The 19332-nt window shown below is 44.2% G+C and overlaps 1 protein-coding gene across 1 annotated transcript in view; it reads right to left on the reverse strand.

The window, feature by feature from the left end:
• SLC25A33 (solute carrier family 25 member 33) overlaps positions 1-15140 on the reverse strand; it is a 29462-nt gene extending 14322 nt beyond the window's left edge. Inside the window, exons 1-2 of the mRNA XM_082397999.1 lie at positions 14816-15140; positions 4063-4242 (exon numbers count right to left, since the gene is read on the reverse strand). Coding sequence (XP_082254125.1) covers positions 4063-4242; positions 14816-14871 — 236 coding nt within the window. The 5' untranslated portion in view covers positions 14872-15140. The remainder of the gene's footprint in view (positions 1-4062; positions 4243-14815) is intronic.
• Between the last annotated feature and the right edge of the window lie 4192 nt (positions 15141-19332).

The following is a 19332-nucleotide window of genomic DNA, read 5'->3' on the forward strand; positions in this document are numbered from 1 at the left end:
ATCTGTTACATAATTCAAACTGCTAACCTAGCTGGATGTTTACAAAACTTTTCTGGAACAATCAAGTTCCTACTATAAATGGTACTCCTCAGCTTGTTAGGACCCAGACTAATTTTCCCACAGTCACAGAAACTTTCATTTAGGAAAGAAATGCAGAAAGAAATTAGGGTCCTGTTTGGAGCGCTTCATTCTCTTCACTATTTTAGATCATACTATGCATACCACAGACCAACCCAGGACAAAGCTCTCATCTGAACCCATCAGTTTTTAAAAGAGCAATGACCTCACTAGCATACTACTTTTCAGATTAAAGAGGTACTTCAAAAAACAAAAATAAAGTACCTGAAGTAGTTTAAAGAACAGGAGTTCTGATTAGGAAAAAAAAAAAAAGATTAAGTCATAAGACTTTTTAAGGCAGATACCTGAATAAAAGGATTATTAATTACCCCTTGGTAAATTTAATAGTGAGAGCCTAATTGTTTTAACATCTTGCCTTTTTTCTTTTTAAGTAACTATATTCAAAATATAAAGGTAATTGATGCTCCACTGGAGAATATTTTTGCTCTAATAGGTTAACCTAACACGAGACACAAGCAAACACTGATCTGTACTTTGAAAAATAAACTTCCTGTACTCAAATTCTGTTGTCTGTTAAGTCTTTAAATGCAGTACTTCTTGGGCTTCCCTGGTGGCACAGTGGTTAAGAATCCGTCTGCCAATGCAGGGGACACGGGTTTGAGCCCTGGTCTGGGAAGATCCCACATGCCACAGAGCAACTAAGCCCGTGCACCACAACTGCTGAGCCTGCACTCTAGAACCCGTGAGCCACAGCTACTGAGCTCATGAGCTACAACTACTGAGCCTGCGTGCCACAACTACTGAAGCCCACGTGCCTAGAGCCCATGCTCCACAACAAGAGAAGCCCGCGCACCACAACAAAGAGTAGCCCCCGCTCGCCACAACTGGAGAAAGCCCGCATGCGGCAATGAAGACCCAACGCAGCCAAAAATAAAAATAAATAAAATAAATAAACAAATAAAAACAAGTAAAAAAAAAAAGATAAATGCAGTACTTCTTGGAAGAGTAAGACTAATAATAAGCAGCTTAGTTTTAAATGAATAATCATCTGATAAACCCAATGGCTTCTAAAACTGTGAAGGGACAACCTTGATGGGCTTTGTGGCATAGAGAAAAGGCCTGGATCTCCGTCCTCGGTTTACTATTTCCTGGATAAAGAGCCCGCTCTGAAGACCATCATCACTGCCCTAGCCTAGGGGTGATTAATGGAAGAATCAGAAAGCAGTCCAATGATCCAGATGAGCCAGGAGGGTGGTGGTAAAGTGAAAAGTAGTCAGCTTCCATTAAAGCATCCTAAAAGATATGCTTCTTATGCTGGTACACTGTCTGATGTAAGTACTGGGTAACAGACTACTTTCAGAACTTATTAATAGGAAATGACATACATCTGCCCCGAAGAGCAAGTGTGCTTTCTCCAGAGGAGAATTATGTAGTATGAGCGCCCCTTTTTGCCTTGGCTACCAAGAAACTCAGTTACAATTCTTATGTTTCAAAAGTACAAAAGCATGTATTATGCTAGCAGCTCATATTTATTATTTACATGGTGGGGGGAGCAGTGTGTGTCAAGCTCTTTATATTCAGTGTCTTACTGATGTGCCACATTCTATTTGTCCTGAATTCTTGCTGTGTGACAGGCAGCATTCTCAGTGCTTGGGGATACCTCGGTGGTCAAAACAAACCGAAGTCCCTGCCTCTGACGTACTTCCGTTCTGGTGGGGGCAGGAAGAGAAAAGAAACAATATAAATAAGTAAACTACACTGTGTGTTGGATAGAGATGAGTGCTGTGGATAGAAATAAAGCAGGACGGAGGCACAGGGCATGATGGAAGGGCTCAGTTTTCAACAGCATGGTCACTGCAAGGTCTTCCTGCAAAAGTGACAACTGAGGGCCAGCCATACAGATAATGTCCAGTAGAAAAGCCCTGCTGTGGAATGTTCCAGAGTTCCCGGTCTTTTAAAGGGACAGCAGGAGGCTGGTGTAGCCAAAAGGGTTTGGGAGGGGAAATACGAGGAGAGGAAGTCAGGGAGGTAATGGGAGGGGTGGGTGACAGGGGTGCTGAGACCAGCAGTCCCCGGAGGTAGCTTTGGCTTTTACTGGGGGGTGGGGCATGGGCCTTGGAGGCATCTGGGCAGAAGTTTCTCCGCTGCTCCCGAGGATGGAGCAGGGGGCAAGGTCTCTCGCCAGACCACTTAGGAAAACGGGTTGTCTTGCGTGCGGTGTGGGCACTGTTCATGTGTTTTAAAAGATGGAGAGGCTTTTCTTCCCCTTTGGTTTACGTTTTAGTAAACAATTGTCCTAATTGGGGAAAAACATACATGGAGAGAGATTTACTGGCGATAGAGAGACAGAGTTACTGGGGGCGCAGAACACGCATCCTGAAATACTTGAACTAGAGAAGCAGTCCCATTTACCTTACGGGCTTGGCCCCGGTGACACCCTCAACTTCCGGCCAGGAGTTTCGCAGTTACAGTAAGTAGATGAATCCACTAGTCATGCGTTGTTGGCAAGCATGTAAGAGGAAGTTCACCTTGGATGTTAGCAGAGTTGGCAAACTACCTGTTTCACTAGGTCCAAAGCACTTTAAGTTTCTCAGAAGAAAGGTGTCATTTGAGACACTGCTAGTGACTACACTTATAAAAAGGCGAACTGAGATGGGGTGTCTTCAGAGCCACGTTTTTGGAGGAAACGGGCTTGTCTCTCTCCTTACTGAGAGCAAAGCGTGCCTCCTGTCTCTGTGCTTCCGCCTTCCCTGTGCCTGCCCCTAACTTTCTGCCTTTTGTGCCTCCCCAACCCTTCTCAGCGTTCAATTAAAAAAAAAAAAAAAAAAAAAAGAGATTCTCCTCGAGTCTTGGGTACCAGCCGCCTCTTCCCCTAGTTGGGTTTCTGATTCTCCCACTTGGGACCTTGCCCTCGGCAGCTGGTCCTGCTGCCCAGTTTTGCCCGAGCTTGGATGCACCCTCGTACGTGTGTTTGGCATGGGTGCCTGAGTGACTCAGAAGTCGGCTTTACAAACAAAACGTACCTAAAAATAAGTTAAGTGCTTTCCAATCCATTCTACCTTATCTAAAACGTGACGGAACTCTGCCCAAAGTGCGAAGTGTTGTGGTTATTAAGACAGAGCATTTCCATTTTACTGCATCTTTTTCTAACACTTCCCAATTAAACATGCACACTGATACACAGCTGTGTCTCTTTTGAACCCATGCTCTCCCAATGATCAGTGCTAGAGTTCTGAATATCAGTGTAGTCAAATTCAACTATCATTTACTGAACATCTCTTTTAAAGCACAAGGCCCCAAGCTAAAACGCAGACATTGCCAAGCGCTCTTCTGAATTACTGATTTTGCCTTACGCATAGAGACTGATAAGCCAACTTTGACCTAAGAATATTTAGCTACTTTGTAAACAAATGAGATATTTTAATGCAGTAAAAATAATAAATTAGGCAGACAGCCTAGGTATGAAACAAAAATTTTAAAGACCATTTTACTAAATATATACTTCAACTTTTCTATAAATGTAAAATTATTTCCAAATAAAAAGTAAAAAATTGCAACATTTTATTTCCATATTACTTCCTCTTAAAATAGTCACAACCCTCCTCCTGTGTAATTTAAAACATTTTAATTTCATTCTGCCACCTCAGAGCTTCTCGCTGGCCCTCAGAAGATTTGGGGCAAGAGCAACACTTTGATGCAACAGTTTAAACACGGGTGTTGGGTTTGCTTTGTTAGGTTTACTTTAACTGTCCTTGGACGATGATCACGTGCACACCGGGAGCCCTCAGGCCAAGAGAGCAAGGTCAAAGTTCAAAGGTATTGGTACAGAAACCTAATTCTTAAATTTGGACAAAGCCTGTACAAACAGAACATTCCATCTGATGGGCCTGATGAACATTCTGCATTGACACTGGGGGCGGGGGTGGGGGTGGGGGTGGGGGTGGGGGGGCTGGGGGCAGGAGTTGGAACCGGGACTGAACTTACTTCAGAACCTGTAAGAGTCCAGGCGTCACTGACGTTGGTCTCACCATCCCAGCTCCGCTGATGGTCCCCAGATGAACCTGAGGATAATAGACTGTCCGAAGAGCTAATCTTGAAGACTGCAACCTCGTCTTAATGACTTCTAGTGGACAAGTGAAAATAGCACCAACCGTGCCTCCACACCTGTAAGAGAAGAAATCACAACAGGATCAGAAAAGCTATACTGTTCTGTACACAGATGAAACGGGAAACTGAACTTTTCTCTGTTAAAAAATGAAATTTCTAAAAATCTTATATTTGTATTTGTATGGAAATATGTATGGAAATATGTTAATATAAATGTTTCAGACATTACATGAAATTTCTAAAAATCTTATATGTTCTGGTATAATGTTATAAGTAATAATCCTAGTTATTACTTTAAAATGTATATCTCAGAAATAACTAATTTTCTTGTCAACTGCATTATTATGAACTTTCATCAAATCTTTAACAGTGGTCATTTTTAAGTCTTTTGTCATTTACAGACAGTTCTGGGTGTACTCTGATGCTTTTGCAAATATGTTCCTATAAAAGGCTTTCATCTTCAAGAAATTCATGGAAAAGACTCTGACAAGTACAGGTTTCTGGTAACTGACTGTACTGCTGAACTGAATGAATAAGCATTTTCAGAACTCTAATGAAAAACTGATGAACTCATAAAAGTGCTAACAAAAGATCAAGATAAAAAAAAAATCAATTACATGGGACTGAGTGAACTGATGAGGATGAGTATAATTTTTGTGACTTTCTGTCTGAATTAAAAAAAAAAATCCCGCAAGGACTCAGAGGCAAAGAATATACAAATCAATTTTCACTGCAAAGTAAAGGAGCTGTTACAGTGGAGGATTGCTGGACTGAATGTCAATATTATGACCTAGTATGAGTGTGTTTCATGTTTGGTAATTGCAATCATTGTTGCTTTTGTTGTGGTCATCCATGTACAATGCTTGGTGTCAGTCTATTTATCTCTTGTAAAAATAAAATACAGTGTGTGTGTGTGTGTGAAAAAAAAAAAAAAAAAAAAAAAAAAAAAAAAAAAAAAAAAAAAAGAGCAAAAAAAAAAAATATTCCGGGCTTCCCTGGTGGCGCAGTGGTTGAGAGTCTGCCTGCCAATGCAGGGGACACGGGTTCGAGCCCTGGTCTGGGAAGATCCCACATGCTGCGGAGCAACTAGGCCCGTGAGCCACAAATACTGAGCCTGCGCGTCTGGAGCCTGTGCTCCGCAACGGGAGAGGCTGCGATAGTGAGAGGCCCGCGCACCGCAATGAAGAGTGGCCCCCGCTTGCCACAACTGGAGAAAGCCCTTGCACAGAAACGAAGACCCAACACAGCCATAAATAATAAATAAAAAAAAAATAAAAATAAATAATATTTAAAAAAAAAAAAAAAATATTCCTTTACGTGCTAAGTGGTATCTAGAGAGTGGGATAGGTTTAATAAATACGCTAACCCTAACGTGTACCCTAACCCTAACCCCTACACTAACCCTAACACGTACCCCAATCCTAACCCGTACCATAAACCGAGCCCTAAACCTAAAACTAACCCTAACCCTAACCCATACCCTACGCCGTACCCGAACCCGGACCCGAACCCGGACCCTAAGCCATACCCTAACCCTAACCCTAACCCTAACCCTAAGCTACCCTTGACTGCTTCTGCCTCCCATAGATTTCCTAAGCACTAGTGTTTTAAGGAACAGGTTAAAAAGAGAATCCTAATGTGATTTCTTTATAATGGGTGTGTTCCTTATCTTATCCTAGTGTCTAAACTCTTCTCCATGGCTGGACGCCAAATAATATTCCTTTACGTGCTAAGTGGTATCTAGAGAGTGGGATAGGTTTAATAAATACCCTAACCCTAACGCGTACCCTAATCCTAACCCCTACCCTAACCCTAACACGTACCCTAATCCTAACCCGTACCCTAAACCGAGCCCTAACCCTAAAACTAACCCTAACCCTAACCCATACCCTACGCCGTACCCGAACCCGTACCCTAAGCCGTACCCTAACCCTAACCCTAACCCTAAGCTACCCTTGACTGCTTCTGCCTCCAATAAAAAAAAAAAAAAAGGTACCTATGTTCATCTCATAATTAGAGCATACCAAGAGTTTAAAAAAAAATTAGTTGAAATCCCAGCAGCTTAAAAAGATAACCACTGTTAACACGTTAGTACATCCTTTAGGGTTTTTCATTAGTGGCTTTTCAATCTCACATTTTTTTCTTCTTATCTAGATATCGTGAATGTCTTTCCATGTCAATGTACACCTACACTACCATTTGTAATGGTTGCATACTATTCCTCTCTATCAGTGTATAATATTTTAACCTATTTCCTACCGTTAGACGTTCATGTCATTTCCAATTTCACTCTCATGTTGCAATGAATATTCTAGAGAATGCATCTTTTCACAGTGAAACAAAATAGTTATTCAGGTAATGCTACTGTTTTGAAAATCAGTGTTTATTACAACCCAGATTTTCATTGAAATCTGATTAATTTGGACTCCGCTGAAAATCAAACTAAAGCTTACTTTTTAATCATTAAGTCCTTGTGTTTCCCTCAGTCAGAACTAATCAATTCATCCTCTGGGATTTCATTAGATGCACTGTCTCTGTGGGTCAGCGTTCCCCAAACTACCCTTTACAATTTGTTCATGCTGAAATATTACCTGAACTTAAAATTTAAATATTTTTCACCTATTTATCCTAGAATACCTACTTTCATCTTTTCTTAAACAATAATATCCATGAAACTGCACGTCTGATGGGCTGGTTCTAGGTAACAATGTCCTGTACCATCTAAAGCCACCCCCATACCACCAGCGACACAGGTTCTACTCTTTGGAAAACACTGAAGATCAGGACCTGCGTTGTATTCATCTTTGTATCCCTGGTATTAAAATGCACAGGTTCGGGACTTCTCTAGTGGTTAAGATTCCGCACTCCCGATGCAGAGGGCCTGAGTTCGATCCCTGGCCAGGGAACTAAATCCCACATGCATGCCACAACTAAGAGTTTGCATGCCACAACTAAGAAGCCCACGTGCCGCAACTAAAGAGCCCACCTGCCACAACTAACACCCAGTGCAACCAAATAAATAAATATTTTTAAAAGAGCCATGTGCTTGAAAAACAGTATAACATTTTAAACATTGGAAAACTTACAAGCTCCAGAGTAAGATAAAGAAATATCTGAAGTCAGTAACCTGACTCCATGTCGCTGAAAAAAATAAATAAATAAAATAAATAGAGCTTTCGGTAAATTCTTTCATCAGAAAGTCAACAAGTTCCAATACGACACGGGTCAACCACCTTTGGTGTGCCCCCAGGTCAGCAGTGCTCCTTACCTCGACCAGCTGTCATCCACACCAATGCCACCGATCAGAGGATGGCCTGCCGGACGGTGCCTGCTAACAGAGCGAATGCCCACCGAAGGTGAGCTGGGCACCTCCTGGCGATGGCGGGCCACACTCACTCCACAGCCACCGTTCTACACATTACACACCGTGCCCAGGGCAGGGGTGGGGCGGTGAAAAGGTCCTGGCCTCCTTCAGGGCAAGCTGAGGCTCTCCAGGTGCCTCTCCCACAAGAGGGATGAGGCAGCCTCGCAGCGTCACGGGGAACAACTAAAAACTGGGAAAGCACTGCCAACTGTCAACTCAGTAGCTAAGCCCTTCCTCATCTACCAGGAAAAAAAATCTTTGATGAAAAATACCCAAAGGACTGTTGTTTTTTTTCTTGGCTGCACAGCTTGGCATGCAGGTTGGGATGCGGGATCTTAGTTCCCTGACCAGGGATCGAACCCATGCCCCCTGCAGTGGGAGTGCGGAGTCTTAACCACTGGACTGCCAGGGAAGTCCCCCCAAAGGATATTTTAAATCATTAAGCTGTGTTGGATACAAATTCACTAAAATACTCTTAATTAGAAGACAAGTTCTGACATTAAACTAAATTGTCCAAAGAAGATTCTTCCTGAAATTTAAGACATTTCACAGCAGAATTTTAAAAGTTAATCTTTCAGTTCAACTGCTTTTTCTTTCTTCATGAACCACACGTCCTGGACATTCATCAGTCTGAGGAGATAACATCATATGAATCAAAACACTGCCTTCCCTAGATTGGCTTTCTAAATTTTCTAAAGATATTTAGTCAAGTTGGGTCCAAAGCACTTCAGGGTACAACAAATTATATTCCTTGTAGGAAAAAAAGGTCCTGTCAATTCTCAATTCTTCAATGCAAGGACCTTCAATATTAGCCTGGCTCCTCACCCGGTCAACTAGCTGGGATGAAGCCCCACCCACCGCGACTCTGCAGAAGGCATTCACGGAGCCCTTCAGCAATCTCCATCCAGAGACAGTGCAGACCTCAGCTCTGTCTGCCGGTCCTCCCTGGCACTGCTTTTCAGCTGTGCTCCACCGAATCCTGCCTCTCCTGTCCTTGCAGCTGTTCAAATTCAGTCTCGTGAACACATTGAGGGGACTTGGTCTGCTCTTTCGCCTTTTTTTTCTTCCCTTCCTTTTAGGGCTCTCTGGGCACGAGGACTGGGAGAGAAGCAGTCTTATGTAAATGGTCCAGGTCTAGCTGTGGGTCCACCTGGCCATGTGTTACGTATATTGGTGGCCTCGGCGAATGTTATGAGTCAGTGTAAATGGTGCGCAGGCCTCCCTGGGGTGGTGCTCAATCTCCCCAAGAGCCCCGACACTGAGAACCCCTGTATTTGGCCCACCAGCAGTCCATTCCCCAATCTCCTTTTGGCCTAACTTGGCCTGGGAACCTTGCAGGCAGCACTAGGTGTCCTTCCTTCCTCTGGTCCCCATGCTCCTTGACACCAAGCTGATGGAGCCCACTAGTGTCCTTCCACACCCACCACGAAGCAACAAGACTGGCACTGGGTAGGAAGTCAGCCCTATGTCCTTCCCAAGCACACCACACTGCCCCTTCTCATCCTGCTGGCGTGGGCCGATAATGCAGCAGCCTCCCGCCTTCAGGAAGCCTCTGGACACAGAGCAAGGTGCCCATCTCTCAGCCTCACAACCTCCCTCAACCTACAGACCAGTAGGGGCTGGTGACAGGGAAGGGGACAGTGACGGGAAAAGCCTCTCTCAACACTCCAAACGCCACAATGCTGACAACTATAACCTTTCTGCTCTGCATATACAGCCTGGGGTGCAGCGGTCAATGGCAGTCAGCCAAATTCTGCCACCTCCTTCTAAGTCTTAGAGTAGGTTCAGCTGGGGGCCCTGGTAGCCAATGCTCAGAAGGCAGGAAAAGTCACATTCGACATTGAGTTTCACAGTGACGCAGTCCTGGCATCACACAGTCAAGAAACTGACTAATTCTGATTAGATACCCATATCTTAGACCACTAAAATACGCTGAGTACTCTCCTGAATCACCATCCTGCCACGTTGCTGCTTGTTCAGCAGTTAAATTACACATGTCTCAAAGCAGCCATAAGAGGTAGTTGTTCTCTGAAACCTATTTGCCTAATTTTCTAAAAAAAAAAAACCTATTACCTGTGTTTTTCTGCACCTTTTTCATCTTTTACTACTTGTTCCTTCCCCTTCCCCTCATTCTTCCTGCCCAGAACTGAAGTCTTGTGTTTATGACATAAAGATGTGTTTAACTGTTTACCTTTACCCACACAGGCCTTGCTTGTTTTCTCCACCTGTGGATTAGGCGCCTCCCCTCCACTTTATAGCAGAACAAACAGGACTATTACTACCACAATATATACACTGCATTTATCTACAATCTTTATGTGATCAGAGACAAAATTTTTAAATTATGTACACAAATTTTTACCTTTTAACTCTGAGTTTCAAGCAACAAGGAGGATTTTAAAACCTAGATGTTTTCAACAAGAAGCTGTTTTCTATACACTCCACTCATTTTAGACACTAAAGCCAAGACCAAGATGCTCTTTATTGTAAGTGCTACCCAACTGATAGTAAACTGGTTTCCAGACTCACAGCTTATACATTAACTACAATATGGATTCTACTAACTAATAATACGGCCAGACACCCTGTGATCCCAATCTTCGGAGCTTTTGGTAATTTCCTCCTTTCATCTGCTACCTCTATTGTCACTACTTGAAAAAAAAGAGTGCCTCTTTATACATAATTTTCTGGAATGTTTTATTTGAATCCCTAGCATAGGGCTTAGAAGATTTTGATTATGCAAATTCTGTATTCACTCAGTAAAAGCAAAACGCATATTTTTTGATGCAGCTAACTATCCTTTAGATGCCATTTTCTATATTCTACCTCATTTAGAAAAAAAAATCTGAAACAGCACCCGAATAAAAAAACTCTGCAGGCTTCCCTGGTGGCACAGTGGTTAAGAATCCGCCTGCCAATGCAGGGGACATGGGTTTGAGCCCTGGTCCGGGAAGATCTCACATGCCATGGAGCAACTAAGCCCATGGGCCACAACTACTGAGCCTGTCCTCTAGAGCCTGCAAGCCACAACTACTGAGCCCACGAGCCACAACTACTGAGCCCTGTGCCACAACTACTGAGCCTGCATGCCATAACCACCGAGCCCACGCGCCTAGAGCCCGTGCTCTGCAACAAGAGAAGCCACCGCAATGAGAAGCCCGCACACTGCAATGAAGCGTAGCCCCCGCTCTCCGCAACTAGAGAAAGCCCTCGTGCAGCAATGAAGACCCAACACAGTCAAAAATAAATAAATAAAATAAATAAATTTATTGAAAAAAACCTCTACAGTACCTGCTGAATCTGAAAAGAATCATTATCTTTCACAAATACACAAATCCAAAATAATATTACCTTATGCCAATTCAGTTTCAGCAAATCTTACTACAGAACCATGTTCATAATTCGCAAATAAAGTACTGCTTTTCTTTATTTGGGACAATTTAACAGGCCACATCAGTTAGTTACTCATTAAACAAGTATCAGTGAAGTATCTCTAACATGTGGGGTGGGCAGTGTACTTAGGATGGACCAGTGAAGAAAACAGACATGGGTGCTACCCTCATGAAGCTTAAATTCTAGCAGGAATCTTTCATCCAAACACAATACATTTTTAAAAAATGTCACATATATAAAATACACTGGATGAAATCAAAGTCAATTTATAGCCTTAATACATTTATATAAGCCTTATATAAGATAAATGGGCACACTATATCAAAACTTCTTTCATCATTGCAAATAAATCTTGCATCTTCTCTACATCGTTCCTTAGCAGATATATTAACATGTGCCTAACACTTCAAAACTAACCATTAGCTGATACAGATTAAATCTGTAGGGACAAGGACAGTACAGGAGTACGCCAGGTGACAGCTGTCCGTAATGGGGGGAAATACTGAATTATGAACATTGTCTTAGGTTACATATTTTAAAAACCTTAAAGACATACCATATCCCCATTAAAATACATTTTAAAGGCTATGTAAGTACATTTAATGACAAAACCATGCCATAAAAATAAGACTTAATGCATATTATCGAGGCCATCAACCTCTAATCTAAGGGCAGCTTAGCACAGCTATTTCAGGTGCTGAGTACTCTCCTGAATCGCCACCCTGCCACGTTGTTGCTTGTTCAGCAGGCGAAGGACATCACCAACACTACACGCACAACCAGAATCCCCAAGTCATTTGATAGGGGAAGTTTAAGAAGAGATTTTTCTCAACAGACATAAGGCCTAGACACAGAAGGGCCACTTCGGAGGATTTCAGTGGTTCTCTTAATGGTCTGGTTTAAACAGTAGAAAAGGAATGATAGGTTTACAATAAAATTTGTTTAGGTTTTTGGTCTTGACAACAATACTACCCAGATTTGGGGATAGGAGGAGAGAAAGCAGAAAACAGCAGAATCCCTAAAAATACTAAAAATCGACATCAAATGAATGAGGTTCCCTCACACAGAAGCAAACCACCCTAACAGATGGCTTATGAAGATGCTGGTAGCTATCAAAAGCCTTAAAAATGTGTTTTGACTCAGCAATTGTACTTCTAATGGTTTATCCTAAGGAACTAATCAGACAACTACACAGGTACACATAAGGATGTCCAGTTTATAACGGCAAAAAATTAGCAATGAAAGATCAGAAAGAAATTATGTAATCAGAATAAATTAGGTAGCCCTGTCATAAATCACTATAAGAGCCTCCCTGAATTCCTGTCACTGGGCTTGGAAACTGTGTTTACCTTCTTCACTGCAACCACAGAACAGTAACGACTGATTAGGAGTACATTCAGAGAATTCACTACCATGCTGCCATCAAAACCCAACATATTTCTAAGGAGGAAGCAATGTATAAAGAATGGGAGTCTATTTTAAAATTAACTCTGAAATTACATTTGGTGCACATATACACACAAAGACCTGATTCTAAAGTGCTTATTTCTAGGTGTTGGTTTGTGGGTGTTTCTCCTCCAGTTCTCTTCTTTCTTAAAGGGCAACACTATATTAAAAAGATGACTATTACAGGTTAACTTCGGAGTATTTTTGCCTTGCGAAGAACACACAAAACTGCTTAAAATTTTTTTAAAGAAATTTAAAAGACAGCGAGTTATTTTGGGTGTAGTTTTTACTTTCCAGGATCTAAAATTAATTTTCAACTATTCATAAGCCTGTTATACCTGATAAAAATATTTACTCAGTATCATTAATTAGTTATAGCATTAAACTTGCTTGATGTTAGTTTCCAATGGCTAGTCAATAATCAGGAGAAATGTCACAGAGCCCCCCTTAAAAAGCAGGGGCTCTGACTCCTTTTCAAAGAAAGTACTCAGTTCTTTGGAAAGAGGCCAGCTTAACAGTGGAAACTAGTTACTTGGAGCAAAGCAGCACAGACTTCCACCACACAGGGGGGGGACCACTGCACTGACTGATTTTAACTGCATGATACATCCATTGGATACTTAGCTCCTTTAATGATCTTCCCTAAAAGAAATGGAAGTAGTATATTTTAGGCTAGTGGGAATGAGTAGAAATCCAATTAGTTACTCTGAAAGCATCCTTTTCGAAGATTTATTTTCTTTCTTGCATATCTGCAAGGAATCCCGAGAACTGCTAATGAAGGAAAGGAAACCTATTAAATACAATAGCCCCAGGCACCACTCTAATAAACTCCACGTTTCAATCAGTCCAGAGCTGTGCTGGCTATTGCAGTTTTCCTCCATCACAAGGTAAGAGGCTGGTGCTCCGGGAGGAGAATCAGCAGCCAGAGGGCACTGTGAAGGGCGTGTAGGGAGATTCATGTCGACAGGGGAATCAATTACCAAGCAAGCCTCACAGAGGCTGCTCCAGAGCAAGTAACTCTCCCAGTTCGGAATACAAGAATTTTTTAAAAGACCACCTCACTTAAAAACTGTAAATCAAAATCACTGAGTATAAAATCATTAAAAAAAAAAAAAGATTAGCTATCCTTCTTAGCTTGAGAAATGACTTAAATAACATGGTCAACTTGTTTAAAATTCCCCACAATGACAAATTAATGTACTCTTAATTTAGGAATCCCTCCCCAAACCTTGTGTTACTCTCAAAGTAAGTATCAAGGGGGAGATGAAGCAAAAGGAGGGGGATTGATAGGGAAGAGCTGAATGAGAAATCGTTCCTGTGTATGAAGAACAACCAATTTTCTGACCGGAGAAACAACGTAACTGGGTAATCCACTACGATAAAAAGTACAGAGCGCTCAGGAACACTTTCATCATGGTCATTTTTGCAAATAAATTCTCAACCATTACTTGTTTGTAATAAGGAACATATCTGGGTAGTAACTAAAACACTAAGCTGCAACTAAAATACACAAATCAAGATAATAATCCAGGATAAATTCTACTTTATGCAGAATGTCCTACACTTAAAAATGGCTGTGCCAGGCCTGTGAGGTCCTCAAATAAGACTCCAAACATCTAGAAGACTCCAAAAGGACCCAAAGACTGCATTAAAAGAAAACAAATTACTAATACAAAACATTTTTACTTTTATTTTCTGAAAAAAACAAAAACACCAGCTCCCCTCCTAACCCCCTACCACCCCACCTCCCTAAAAATACGTTGCCTCCATTGAAAAAATACAAGGTGCCATGACGATCAAACTAATGATACTTTCAAAACAGGGCACATCTTAGATTTAATGTTGTTTCTGACGTTGGACGCTTCAACCAGCAGGTGAGAAGCATTTCAGCACACCTTCCCGACTGCTCTCCCACAGGTTGTTGACCGCAGCATCACGGTTCACTAGCACTTTCCAGGCCCCTGCTGATGCCCAATACCGGCAGCCCTCTCGACCATCTGAACTCGCCCCTGCGCTACCCTGAGGGACTCCCGGGCCAAACGGAGCATCCCCAAGACCGCCCAGAGCCTTCGGGAAAAGGCCCAGGAGGAGAATCTAGGCAGAGGGTCGTTAAGCGCAGCGTGGCCAGGCAGGACGGCCCCCGAGTGACACTCGTCAGACCAGCCACTAACTGTTTAAAAGGAGAAAAAGCTGGAGATGCCGTGGGGATGGGGGTGGGCGTGGGCGCGGCGCACGCGGCGTAAAATCACCCTCCGGGGATGCGGCCAGGAGGTGGGACAGGCCCTTCTCCCCCCGACGCTTCCCACCACCCCCACGCCGGGACTTCCTCTTTCGGGAGGCGGAGCTTCAGCCCCGAGAGGGCCGGTAACCGGCCCCGGCGCACCGAGGGCGCGGGGCGGGGGCGCGGAGTCGGGCCGGGACACTCACCCGCCGGCGAAGAGGTGAAGCAACGTGTTCTCCTTCTGCTGACTGCCCGTCGCCATGGCCGCGCCGGCTCCGCGGCCCGCAGCCGCCGGGTGCCGCGGGCTCGAGGCGGCTTGACGGATGCACGAGGTGGCCGCTCCGCTCTCCCGGCAGTCCTCAGGAGGCCGCCGGCACCGCCTCCATGCGCGCGCGCCCCCACGACTGGCTCCCTCGGCCCGCGCCCTCTGCCGCGTGGCCACAGGCGCCTCACCTGCCTCTGCGGCGCGAGCGCGGCAGCCAGCGGGAGCCCAGCAGCCAGCCGGAGCCCGGCGCGCGGCTGTCACGTGCGGGGGCCGGGCTGTGACGTCACTCGGCGGCGCGGGCCCGGGGCGGTGCGCGGCGGGGGTGTGGACCCGGATCCCGCACGCCCATTGGCTGGCGGGCGGACATGGGCGGGGCGACTGCCTGAGCCAATGCGCGTGAAGCGAGAACCGGCCAAGGCTGCCTGGTCCCTGATGAGGGAGGTACAGAAACGGGGCTTCGTTGAGCTTAGTGAGACGCTGCGCCTGTCCTTTTTTCCTTTTTTTAGTCCAGTTTACTTTGTGATACGCTGTGTAAAAAAGTATTTAAATTACATATGACATCTCACACCTCTGTACTCATCACCCAGTTTAGGGGAAAAACAAGATCCAAATAGCCTTAACCCCCAGTGTACCCGTGGTATCATTTTGTGTATCTTTGATTTTTCTAGAAATAGCATTATATGCTGCGATACGGTTTTTGGCCTTTTTTCTGATCATCTCCAGCCCAGATTTCTGAGCTTCTCTATCCGAGCTGCTTCTCTGCTTGTATGTCCTTGGGTCACCGTCAGACTCAGCCTGGCAACTTCTTAACTCCAAGTCTGGACACACAGGCCTTCCTTGGCCCCCCTTGTAGCACACTCAACCACACGACTCTGCTTAATTTCCTCACACAGGCTTCTGCAGTTACTTTGTTCTTTTATTTGTGTAAAAACTGTCCTTCCGCCCCTGAAGTGTAAGCTTCAGGAGTGCAGGGACTTTGTTTCTTTTGTTCACGGTGTTTCCTGACAAGGTATCTGCCACTAGTAATGCCCAAGAAACGAATGAATAAATGTCCTGAACAGAACTCGAGACATAATTCTTCCCCTCCCCCAAACCTGTCTGCTTCTTGTATTTCCTGTCTTGGAAGATGGTGACACCACCATCTGCACAGTCACCAACGCCAGAAACTTTCCTGTTACTTTGGACTCCTCTCTCTATCTCTCCCCTACCTCCCCCCACAAGTCCACCTGGCACTTCTGTTTCCTGGAATTCTCCCAAAGTATCCCCCTCTCTGTGCTCCTTTCACTGCTGCTGCTGGTTTCAAGTCTTCGTCTCTTGTAACAAAAGTCTTCTACCTGCTCTCACAGGCCACCCCTTCAACCCTTTAGTCTGTCGTCCTCCACTCTCACCCCTCTCCAGAGGCACCAGGTACAGAATATACCAACACTTTGTTTTCAGTCTCCCAGAGCTGCTAAAAGCAGTACCTTGATCAGACCAAGCTGCTGGATGTCCTGTGTGTAAACACAACAAGAGCTTGAGCAGAAGGGAAATTGTGTGCAAACACAGGAGCTAGGTATTTGATTGCTGGGAGGACTCTTTAAAAACAACTCTTAGGAGCAGTCATCCAAAACGCAAATACAGTGAATGCTGTATATTAAAGCCATTACTCCCCCGGGAAGGGGGAAAGCCATACTAGTGCTCCATATTTGGGGAAAAAGAAGGAAGGAAGGAAATGAGGGAGGCAGGGAAAAAAGAAAGGTTTTTCTTCATGCTTCCTGGATCTCCCAAATCCCTTGATTCAATTGCTCAGAAAGTCAGTGCTGGTTTTAGCTGAAGACGATTTATGAGGCATGAGTAGAAACAGGAGAGAGTAATGCAACCCTATTAACCAGGAGGGAGCTGTTCCCATCTGGGTGGGATTCTAAACCCAAGGAGATTCCATCCTTGGATCACAGCCCTCCATCTTGGCTGCTCTCCCATAGAGGTGTCTGAGACTGGGACCCAGGCTTCTCACACCACAGCAGCACCCTGCCCCCTCCTTCTTTCCCTAAGGACTGTCAGTCTAGGCTGTGCTGGACACATAAACAGGCTTCCCCATCCCCTTGTTAATAGTAATGCTGCCTTCATGTTAAGAGTTTTTGCAAGGTCTTTCATGTAGTTATCTCATTGGATACTCACACTCTTTGGCAGCCCTGTTGTTTTCCTTCCCTTTTTAAGGATAAGCAGAATAGATTTGCCCAAGGCCACACATCTAGTTAGTGGCTGATGCAACAATCTTTCATGCCTCCCTGGCTTGGAACATGCTGTTGCTTAGGATGTCCCCTTCCTCCATTGGCCAGACTCCTCTGGACCTTTTCTGAGACCAGCTCAGAAGTCACCTTCTCTGTGAAGCTGCCCCCTGCTTGCCTGGGGGAAATGGAGTGCTTTTTTCTCCTGTCCCTCATGGCTCAGCCAAGGGACTGTGGCTGTGGTTACCAGGCCATGTTGCTGTGCCATGTGGCAATGAGCTGGACCAGCATTCATTCCCTGATGTATGTGTTGGTGGGAGAGAAGACTGGGACATTTTCAGAGACAAGTCTGGACATTTCTGACAAAATGTTGAAAAGCATACATTGTTTGAGCCCCATATCAAGGAAGCTATCTGATTCATTCATTCAAGACATTTTTATTGAGTATCGACTCTATTCAGAAAAAGCATTTGACAACACAGGATACCCATTCCTGAAAAGAGTTCTTAGCAAACTGGAGCAAGGAATTCCTCTACCTGCTGAAGGGTGTCACAATAAACCTACAGCTGACATCATAATTAATGGCATAAGACTGCATGCTTGCCCCCCTAAGATTGGCAACAAGGAAAGATGTCTGCTCTTGCCATTTATTCAACATGGTACTAGAGGTCGTAGTCAGTGCAATGAGGCAAGAAAAAGAAATAAAAGGCATAAAGATTGGAAAGGAAGAAGTATAACTGTCTTTAGTCATAGATGATGTAATAGTTTACCAGGAAATCCTAAGGAATCTATATAACAACTGCTAGAACTAATTAGTAAATTTAGCAAGCTCAAAGGAGACAAGGTCAATATACAAAAAAAGAAATACTTCTTTTGCTAGCTGCAAACAGTGTGAATATGAAGTTTAAAAAATTTTTATTTACAATAGCATCAGAAAACCCCAACAATAACAACAAAGAAGCCAGATATAAAGGAGTACATGATTCTATATATGAAATTCTAGAAAAGGCAAAACTAGTCTACAGTGACAGAGAACATATCAGTAGATGCCTGGGGCTGGGGCTGAGCCTGGGGCTGGGAAGGGGATTAACTACGAAGAGACCAGAGGAACTTCTTGGGGTGATGAAAGTGTTCTGTATTCTGGTCAGGGTATACACACTTGTCAAAACTCATTAAAACTTACTCTTAAAATGGGTGCATTTTATTGTATGTAAATTATATCTCAATAATACTCATTAAAAAGAAAAAAGTAAGGCAGACTACATAAATGCATATGTGTACATCATATCAAGTTTAGAAACGTGGAAGGGCACAGACAGATAGTTACACCCGGAGATCCACTTAGGCATTGCTTAGTTTCAGACGTGGACTGCTCCCAGACTTGGTGGGGTCTGGAGGAGAGACTTGCTTGGGTTTTTGGTAACCAAACCTGAGGTTTTGGTTTTGAAGGTCCTGAGGCTTCCTGCTGACCTGTTACCAGTTTCTTTTTGCTTTCTTCTTCTGACAGTTGGCTGTCAAACCTTTAATTGCTTCTTTAATCCTTGTTTTTCTGCAAAAGGGACACTCTGGGGAAAACATCCCACCACCCATCCCACCCCCAGGACCTGGGATTTCATTTCTTTGCAGAGATTCGTAAGGAGCATTTCAGTTTTGCAGAGTCTAAGGCTGGGGCAGGGACAAGTCTCTCCTGAGGGGTCCCACATCTCAGGAGATGCTGAAAGGCCTGTGCCCGCCTGGGGGCTGGAGGGAAGCAGGGGCAGGTGGTGTGACTGGGGGCAAAGGACACAGGCCAGCAGCCTCTCTCCCTCCTTTCCTTTCTCTTTACCAGACCCAGCCTGAGCCGGGTTTCTGGTTACAATGCTAATGAGGCTCCGCAAGCCAAGCCTTCTCACTAATGAAAGGCCGTGTTGTTCTGGCTCCTGCAAGGATAAGCCACTGCCAGTGGGTCTCCCTCTCCTTGTCCACAGGCTGGAACCTGTTTTTCCAAATGATTTGTGAGCTCATTATTCCCGACCCCACGTTTTCCTGACCGTTTCTTAAAAGGAAAGCGCCTTCAGTAAAATGTAAATTCTAGGAGGCCCAGACTTGTGCTTCTGATACATTTTGAATAAAGCTTGGGACTTGACTGGACAGTCTGTCCGGCTGGGCAGGCACTGCCGGGGTGGATAATGCCCTTTTTCTTCCCTCCTCCCTCCCTCCCTCCCGCTCTTCCCTTTGTCCTGAACTTCTGAGAGGCAGTAGAATATAGCAC

This window comes from Balaenoptera borealis (assembly GCF_965194805.1).
Source record: "Balaenoptera borealis genome assembly, chromosome: 1".
NCBI classification, from domain to species: Eukaryota; Metazoa; Chordata; class Mammalia; order Artiodactyla; family Balaenopteridae; genus Balaenoptera; species Balaenoptera borealis.